The following is a 9274-nucleotide window of genomic DNA, read 5'->3' on the forward strand; positions in this document are numbered from 1 at the left end:
ACTGGCGCCCCCTTGGCCCCAACCCACCCTGCCCCGCAGGAAGATCCGGGGTCACGCCCCCCATACAATGCCTTCCGAGGCTGCATGCTCCCCAGATGAGCTGCTTGTGGCTCCATCCGCCGTCCCGTACCAGCTGTGCCACACCTGCACAGCTCAGACCCTCAGCAAGGGGGCAAGCACTGCAATACAAGTTAGTTTAAACAAACAAACAAACAAACAAACAAACAAACAAACAAACAAACAAACAACCAACTCTGTGCCACTCAATTCTCAAAAGTTATGAAGGGGTGCTTCAAGTCCAAGAAGATAGGGTGTATTACAGTGATACTCAAACACTGCTCTAGCCTTTTCCATAGCTGTGTTCCAGTGGGAAGTTCACAGTCATCCTGGCTACTTGCAGACGTTAAAAACCATGTTTTACCATAAGCAGCAGCACATTACTTCAGCCTAACTCTGCATCGTCTGTATAGACAGTGTGCTTCAGCAGGGCTTTTTGGCACTTATCTAAAGCAGATTAAAATCAGCTATTACAGTGGTTATCAACCGGGGGTACACATACCCCTAGACATACTTAAAAAGGTTGTAGGGGGTACGCAGAACTGATTTGGCCGATAATGAGGCCGATAAATGCCATGTGCATGCATGCACCTGCAGCGCAACATACAGGCAGCCAGGAACACTGTCTGGCAGTGTGGAGACCTGTTGGAACAGGTTAAATCAAGGTGGAACTCTGAGGAACACCATCTGTAACCACTCTCCAAACAACCCCTTTGATCTTTATCCAATTTAATCCCAGTCCTCTGCAGTTTGGCTAATTCTCCCCACTATGAAGCATGGTATCAGAAGTTTGGTTAATTTGTCTAGATTCAAGTTCACTGCATTGATTTTGTCTTGTCATAGAAGACTATTAACTTCATCTGACCCAATTTTCTTCCATACCTTTAATCAGAAGATGACTGTAAATGGGATACAATGCAGCTTGAGTTTAACTGCCCTTTCCTTCAGTATCTGCCCCCAGATCTTACTCTATTGTTGAAGCTAATAGCCCTGTAACTGTCTGGCTAAGAATCAGAAAAAAAAAAAGGATCCTCAGTAGGTTTCCTCAGCTACAATTCTTATTCTCTCTCTCTCTCTCTCACACACACACACACACACACACACACACACACACACACACACACACACACACACACACACATCTCTATCACAGCAAACACCAAGATGGGTCTTCACTAGGGATTGCGGGGGGAAACCCACAGGGAAGATGCCATGAGACGACCATGATTAGCAGGCCAAGTCAGAGGGCTGGGATGTCATACATCAGTGAGTGAGAGGAAGCACACTTGGCTAGAGATCAGGGAAGGGGCGATGTGTAGGGAGTACACATAGGTGCACATGCACCCCCTGAGCATGGCGGTGCACCCTTTGCAAAAAGGTGCTGCTAACACAGTTGGCAGCGCCTGCGGGTGGTTGCTGCTCTCCACCCTGCTGCCAACACTGCCGGCGGCGTCTGCAGGTGGTCCACCATCACCGCTGGCCACTGTCACCTGCAGGTGGTTGCCATCCCCTGGACAGCGCTCACCACCGCCCCGCCCAGCCAGTGCTGGAGGCATCTGCAGGAGCTCCACATTTACCAACGCTGCCAGCACAGCCATGCCCCCCCACCCCAGCCACCAGGGGCATGTGCTGTTCAGGGATCAGGGGTCTTTCTATCCTGCCTTCTAAGTGACACAACCCTAATTACTATGTTATTACCTTCTCCCTTTGCTGGAGGGTCTACAACATATCAAATATAATTTTGGCTACTGAAAACCTGGTTCTTGAATGTAATCATGTTCCCACAGTTACTTTGAGATTCAGCAGTGACACAGGTTGCTAAAGCGATGTCAGAACTTGAGTGCTGAACACTGCTGTACATTGGAATTAGGCGACTTATTTCTTCCTTTGTTACGGGTGAAAGATTCTTGCCAACACGGGAACGATAATGGTCTTCACTCTCCAAGGCCAACAGATAAGTGGTGTCCCATAATCAAAGTCATAGGTTTATCAGTGCTTTCCCAAACTGCCACACTTGTAATTTAAGTCGCTTGTGTACAAGAAAGCCTCGGAGGCAATCATCTAGCTCTGAAGGAGACCCAATTAATCCACATCTATGTAGGTCTCTCAAACCCTGTTTGGCCCTTTTCTCACAGGACTCTTTTCTGCAGGAGCTGTTCTAGCAAAACTCAATGGAGAGGGTTGGTTTCTGAGTTAGAAGTTTAGGGCAAGAGGAGAAAAGAAGGAGAGTAAATGAACCAGGATAAATGGCACGAGCCAGGCATTATTAACCTTACATAACAGAGAGATTCTTGACTCTTTGGTTATAGCCTCCTTGCTAATCTCTTTAATCACGTATAGATATTATTTTTATTTGGCCAGTAGTAAGAGCTGGTATTTAAAAAACTTACCATAATTTCTCATTTGTAATGTTACCTTGAATTTAACACTAGCTGTGTAGGAAGACGTGAATGTATAGTGATCTTTGATGTTATCTCTTTCCCAAACCAGGTAACAACCAGGGTAGCTGACATCCTAGCTACTGCTTATAGATAAGGAGACTGGCTGTGGACTCCTATTAGCTTTCTCAGCTAATAGTGACACTGCCAGTGTGAGTTATACATCCAAACCAGCTGTGCGAATCACATCCAGGCCACACTTATCACTACCACCAACTAAGGGAGTCACTCCTTTATCACAAGTGTAGAAAGTCTTCACTCTAGCACTCCGAGTCAAACATCTGCAACTTAAACTAAAAGTTGGTTGCAAAGTTTTGGCCATTCTGTTCTTCCAACCTGCCTTGGATACACTGTTTAGCCTTACTCTCTAGCACAGAAACCAGCTACCTTTCCAAGCTACAGGCCAAAACATCCTATAGTCCAGCGCAGGCCAGTGGCTTTGGCAGTGTGCCAGCAGTGAGGGGGTGGAGGTTTGCCTGCACCCATGCTGGGGCCAGACTAGAGGTGCACTGATAGATTGGTTGCATATCGGATCAGAACCAATAAAGGGAAAACTATGCACCATCAGCTTTTTTTGGCCTGTGTAGCTGATCATGTCACCAATAAATGCCATGTGCATGTGCACAGCCACAAGCATACACACGGCCAGGAATGCAGCTGGGCAGCTTGGAGAGCAGCATCCTGCCAGTAAGTCTGTGGGGGTGGAGGGGGGACAGGAAGAGGCATGGGGCAGCAGATCAAGGCCCCCCACAGTGAAGGAGTGGGGCAGGTGCAAGGGCAGACGCTGCCCAGCCAGGGTGGTGAATGGGACCCCAGGGACAGGAGTGGGATGGAGCTGTGGGTGGCTCATCCAGAGGGTGCAGGTGGGTGGGAGGGGGGTGGCTCCCCATTGCTGTGTGCATCCCCAGGGGAAGCATGGGGGGCATGTACCTCCATGGCAGGCTGCCCACTGCAGGCTTGGGGCCAGTGGCTGCGCCAGCCTCTTCCTGGCAGGGGAGCTGGGTCAGGGCTGGGCTCAGGGCAGGTGGCAGTAGCATAGGAGGGGTGGCTATAGCCCCTCAACCCCCCAGCACCACCCTTGCTTGGGGCACTCCATTCTGCTGCCTTTCCCTCAGAAGCACCATATGGGACCAGCACAGAGCTCAAGGAAAAGGCAACAGAGTGGCATGCCCTGGGCAGGGATGGCACTAGGGAGGGCTATAGCTGCCCTAAAATTCCCCACAGGCCCCCCACAGCTCCCCTCCCAGCACTGCCATCACCCACCCCACACAGTTAAGTCCACCCCAAGCCCAGCCTAGCATCCCTGCTGGGAAAAGGCTGGTGCAGCTCCTAGCCCCAAGCATACAGCCCCCTTCTCCCCCCATCTGGGGAGCACATGCCTCCCATGCTTCTGCTGGGGATGTGCATGGCAGCAGGGAGCCACCCCTCCTCCCCATGCCTCCTGGACGAGCTGCCCACAGCTCCATCCCACTCCTGGCCCTGGGGTCCCATTCACCACCCTGGCTGAGCAGCACTTTCCCCAGCCCCACTCCCTCCCTCACCCTAGGGGCTTCAATCTGCTCCCCTCCCCAAGCCTTTTCTCTCCCCCATGCCCCTTCCCCCCTGCACAGACTTACCAACAGAGCGCTGCTCTCCGAGCTGCCCAGCTACATTCCTGGAAATCGAATATTGGATTGGCATTGGCCAATATGGCTGGTTAATAATCAATCTGCTATCAGTATTGGCCAAGAAAATCTTTATCGATGCACTGCTAGGCCAGACAGCTGTGAGCCAAGTCTGCATCACCACTGCTTATCCCAGCCCCTGCCACAGAGGGGAGCTGTGCTGGGACAGGGAAGCTGGAATTTGCACCCAGACTTCTGCTTCTCCCTGCTCCATGCTCCTCAGCTGCAGCATGGGCACAGCCTCTAGCCAGCAAGGAGCTGTGCAACTTCCAGCTGCTTCAGCACATCTGCTCCTTCTCCCTGCCACCCTGCCTGCACTCTACCCACTTGGCTGCAGTATGGGTGCAACTGGAAGCTACCCATCCCCAGCTCAGCTGCCCACTAGCTGGAAGCTGCACCTACACTGCAGCCAAGGGGAAGCAGCCATGATGCAGATATAGCAGGGACAGGCAATTATTTTGGGCAGGGGGCAACTTACCGAGTTTCAGCAAGCCACCGAGGGCCGCACAACAGGCAGCCCAGGGCAGATTAATATTTATTTTCTAAATTTTTTAGGGGCCCTGCAGGCTGGAAAGAATGGCCTAGCAGGCTGCATCTGGCCCCCAGGCCACATTTTGCCCACCCCTAAGGTACAGCTTCTAACTGCTTAGCCCCAGGACAGCTCACCGCTGCCTAGCCCCAGCACAGGCATAAGCAATGCCCTCGGGTTGCACAGGCCAGATCGAGCGCATGGGTCAGACGTGGCTAACCCCTGTTTAAGGATCCTGTCTACACTAAGGAAATGCATCCTGCCATACAGCAATGCTGGTGTAGGGCTTTGCATTGGCACTACTAAGGTACTCATACTGCACAAGCACATGAGTCCTTGACACCAGCTTGTTACTAGCTTAAGCAGCACCATGTAAGCTCCTGAGCAATCCTTCTGCATCAGAAGGCTGCAATAATTACAACAGAGTGGCTATGATTTAACATGGTCCTTGTCTGACATACTATAAACTTCACAGCATTTAGTTTAGTTCATTTGCTCATTTCATGGCTATTCTCAAACTGTACAGCTATATCACTGCATGTGGCTGCTTCCGTGTACTTCTATGGGCTGGCTTCATAACAACCCACTAAAGAGTTTTTACTTTGCTGGAAATTACAGCTTGGAATAGAAAGAGTAATCCAGCAGAGTCTGTAACACTCCTCTCAAATTCACTGCTCTGCATTCTTCCTCCCCACCATGGGTTTTTCTCCTATATACAAATGCATTAAAACAAACAAACAGTTTTTGAGAAGCTGTTACACTAAGACTGACAACAGAAGCCTAGTCTTAAAGCTTTTTGTATCATAGCAACTTTAACTTTCAAGGTAAAATTCTGTTGAACCACACACTACCCCATGCACTGAAATGACAGATCCCAGACCAACCTCAGCAGATATGGGGAGTTTGTAACAGGTTAGGAGCTCAAGTATGAACACCAAGTAGCAGATTTATGCTATGTGAACCACTGTCAACTGCTGCCAACTGGCAAAGCCATCAGACCCAGTCTAGCCTGCAGCACCAAGTGCGACACACCCATGTGCTGCAGCTGGGAAGCAGCAGCAGCAAACCTGAGCCGAGCATCCAGGTCAGTGACATTTTCTGGGCCAGATCCAAAAAGATTCATTTCATTCTGTGCCAGCCTGTGCTGTCCTTCAACAGGAAGGCACAGGTGTGGGAAATCAAATGCATCCAGTTTGCAAAGAGATCTGCCCCAGCCTCTGACAGGTCAGAGGCCTCACTCACTGGACATGTGTATGTTGCACATGTAGAGAAAGCTACAACACCAAGATTTATTTCAGCTTCACCTTCCCCAGCACCACCCATGTGGCTGGATGCAGTTACATAAATACACATAGTTGCAGTTACAGGGTCCCTTCCCTTCACCTCTGACAAGCCTCCAGCAAGTAGTACAAATCTATGCATAGGAACAAATTGCCCAACCCACAGTTGTTTTTGTTTGGAAGAAGAGGGAAACCATCTTGGTAGTTTTCACTGAGTCTTTTTGGCTAGTATAACAGGTTAGCTACCCACATGACATAAGTAAAAGAAACAATAGGTTCCTGGACCCCCAGTTTCTCCCCAGATATACTATCAGTGTGTCCTGGGACAATGTCACACCTGTGCCAAATACTAAAGAACACCATATATCATGGGCATGGAGGACCAGCCAGGTTCCTTTTCATGCATGGCAGCAGGCCCTCCCTGGTTTGCTGTGACAGTGATGACAGCCCAGTACTGAATGGTATCCATAGCTAGAGATTCACACATTATCATTTATATTATTTTAAACAAGAGTAAGAGGTAGAGAATTTACTAGTTACTCTGGCTATGTCTATGCTGGGTCTCCTGTGACTTGGAGGGAAACTCCCATGCACGCTCACTCCTACCCACACATGCCAAACCTGGAAATAGGGTAGTGAAGCAGTCCCTGCATCATCCCAGATGCTGGTCTCAAGAAACAGCATGGAGGAAGTGCCCCTCAAGCAGCATTCCTACCACATATCCAGGCTACATATGTGTAAGCAGAAGCAGTTGGGGGAAGAGGGACAGGCTCAGGAATATCATCCCAAGACATGCCAAGGACAGCACATCTTTTCAGACAGAATTAGGAATCATATTAGCATAAAAGAGACCCTACTATGGTAGCTAGGCTACCATCTCTCTACTCCACCATAGAGCTTCTGCACAGAAGCTTCCCTACGGGTTGCTTATCCTTCTCTTTCCACTGCTACTCCCTTCCTCCCAGCCCCACCACGGTTTTAGAGAAGCTTCAGCATTTCTCCTTTCCCAGCACTACTTCAGCTGTATTAGGAACGCTGCAAGACTGGCATTTTTAACAGGTCTCGGCAAAAAAACTACCAGCAGCTGCTAGAGCAGGGGTTTGCAACCCCTGCACACATGCCAGAGTATGGCATGCAAAGGCATTTTGCTTGACACACATGCCTCAGGGCAGATAGCAGAGAAGGGGCCAAGCTGCACTGCCAAAACAAGGATCAGGCCCCTCACAGCTGCCCCACCATCTGGCCCCTGGCATGCCAACATCTTACAAGTCAAGGATGGGCTGCCACGGGCACTCTGCCTAAAAGAGTTGCTGACCCCTGTGCTACAGCAAAGTCTCCTGCGGCCTTTCCATGCATGTTTTACCACTTACTGGATTACCTATGAAGAGTCTGAAGGTGTCATACCTTGCTTATGACAAAGTAAACTTGGCAGGACTACACCAAAAGTACCCATTTGGCTTCCAGAAGAAAGCCAGTAATGTTCTGTTGTGATGTTAACTTTTCCAGCAGTGTAAGCTAGTAGCTCCTCTTCAGGGACATATAACTCCAAGTCTGGATGTTGCCACATGCTCTGAAGAGTTTACTAATGTATAGAAGCCTCCCCTGACAAGTATTAAGTTGAGAAGCACTAAGCACCTTCTACAGCTGGTTGATACTTGCAAATATTTAAAAAGGAAACTATGTGCATCTCATATACAATAAGCTAATACCAGAGAAGCCCTCATTAACATGTTCAGTCAGCTACAAAACATGCAATACAGCTCTACATAAGCATCCACAACAAAAAAATAGGTCAGAGGACTTATAGGTTATTTATACAGCCCTGCATGCTGTGACAAAAGGATGTAAAAGAAAAGGCCATACAACTAATGACAGTATCGAGACTGGGGGGGGAAGGAGGGGGGGGGGGAAGAACCCTATTACCTTATACAAACACATGCAGGGTTTTCACTGCAGTGGAGAAAAACAATGGGTCAGAACAGTAGTTATATGGCAGTGAAATAAAATACACTGTCACCATGAACTATAACCGGGACGTACAGAAGTCCTTATGCTGTACCTTTAAAGCCTTCTTCATCTAGCATGATGGTGTAGTCCTCAGGAGTCTCGGTCAAGCTAAAGAACTTGCACCTACCAAAGCAAATACAGGTGATGCACACGAGCCAGTACTATAGAATCATGCTTTTGCCTGTGGCTAATGAAATTCCTATTATGTGTGGAGAGGTAAGGAGTTTTCCTGCCTCCTAAAGCAGTTCCCCTCCCCATTTGCTTAATTTCCTTCTGAAAACTGAACTAAAGCCACGTATACAGCAGATGACACTTATGAAACACTGTGGTGGTCCACGGGTATGAGGAACACTGCTTTCCTCGAGCATTTAAAAAGGTGGGGTGGGGTGAGCATGACTTCTCTTTTTAAGCAGGCAGGACCTCACTCCCCTTCTTCACAGCTGAAAGTATCCCTACAGGGCTGTTGGTTTGGATTGCAAAGATACAATCCAACTTTAGCTGCAGTTTGGCTTTATAGGCTCTCTTTCTCTTTTGTCCACACAAAGACTTTGAAGTGTGACAAGAACCAATTTTAAATAAGATGCCCTGCAGACACCCTCTGGGAAGCTGGAAGGAGTTGGATGAGGGCTGTTACAGTCAGAGGAGCAGTTTTAAAGAGGACCCATGAATTTAGAAGTGAGCTTCTCTAGCCCCAGTGGAGAGAACAAGCAGCAGCAGAAGTAAACAGGCTCTCATGAGCAGAGCCAGGAGTCTGGGCCTGGGGGCAATTTCACTCCCAAACACCAATCAGACAGACTTATATTTTGCCAGCAAATAGCAACAAGGAAAAGTCTCCAGCTGCTGAATCACCAGGGAGCCTGATGCAAGGCAGGGAGCAGCAGGCGGGGCGCACAGCACCAGCGCCTGAACAGGCCGGAGGGGGGCAGCATGAGAGGACCCCCAAGGCACAAGGGGCTTGGAGGAGGTCGTGGCCCTGCCGGCTCTGCCCAGCACAGCGCTAGGCCAGGCAGCTGCCAACCCCAAGCAGCCACTGTGGCACTTCCTACAACTCTTACTTCATTCACATCGGTCTTCTCCAAGGTCGGGAAAAAAAGGAAGGAAGGAAGGAAAAAACCCAAACAGCCGTCTCCGAAGCAAACACCAACCCCGGGGACGGCAGGCAAGGGGCTGCGTCTTCGCCAGCGGTCCCACCCCCAGGAAGGCAGAAGCCTCCTGCCCGGGCCCTCAGCGGAATCACCCGGAGCCCACGGCGGGGCAGCCCGCGCCGCGCCACCCACGGACCCGCTCCCCCCGCGCGCC

At 49.8% G+C, this 9274-nt stretch overlaps 1 protein-coding gene across 1 annotated transcript in view; it reads right to left on the bottom strand.

The window, feature by feature from the left end:
• CASTOR1 (cytosolic arginine sensor for mTORC1 subunit 1) overlaps positions 1-9055 on the bottom strand; it is a 32685-nt gene extending 23630 nt beyond the window's left edge. The window contains exons 1-2 of the mRNA XM_014526380.2: positions 9031-9055; positions 8028-8098 (exon numbers count right to left, since the gene is read on the bottom strand). Coding sequence (XP_014381866.2) covers positions 8028-8098; positions 9031-9035 — 76 coding nt within the window. The 5' untranslated portion in view covers positions 9036-9055. The remainder of the gene's footprint in view (positions 1-8027; positions 8099-9030) is intronic.
• Between the last annotated feature and the right edge of the window lie 219 nt (positions 9056-9274).

Source organism: Alligator sinensis, unplaced genomic scaffold (genome assembly GCF_000455745.1).
Source record: "Alligator sinensis unplaced genomic scaffold, ASM45574v1 scaffold216_1, whole genome shotgun sequence".
In the NCBI taxonomy this organism is placed as follows: Eukaryota; Metazoa; Chordata; order Crocodylia; family Alligatoridae; genus Alligator; species Alligator sinensis.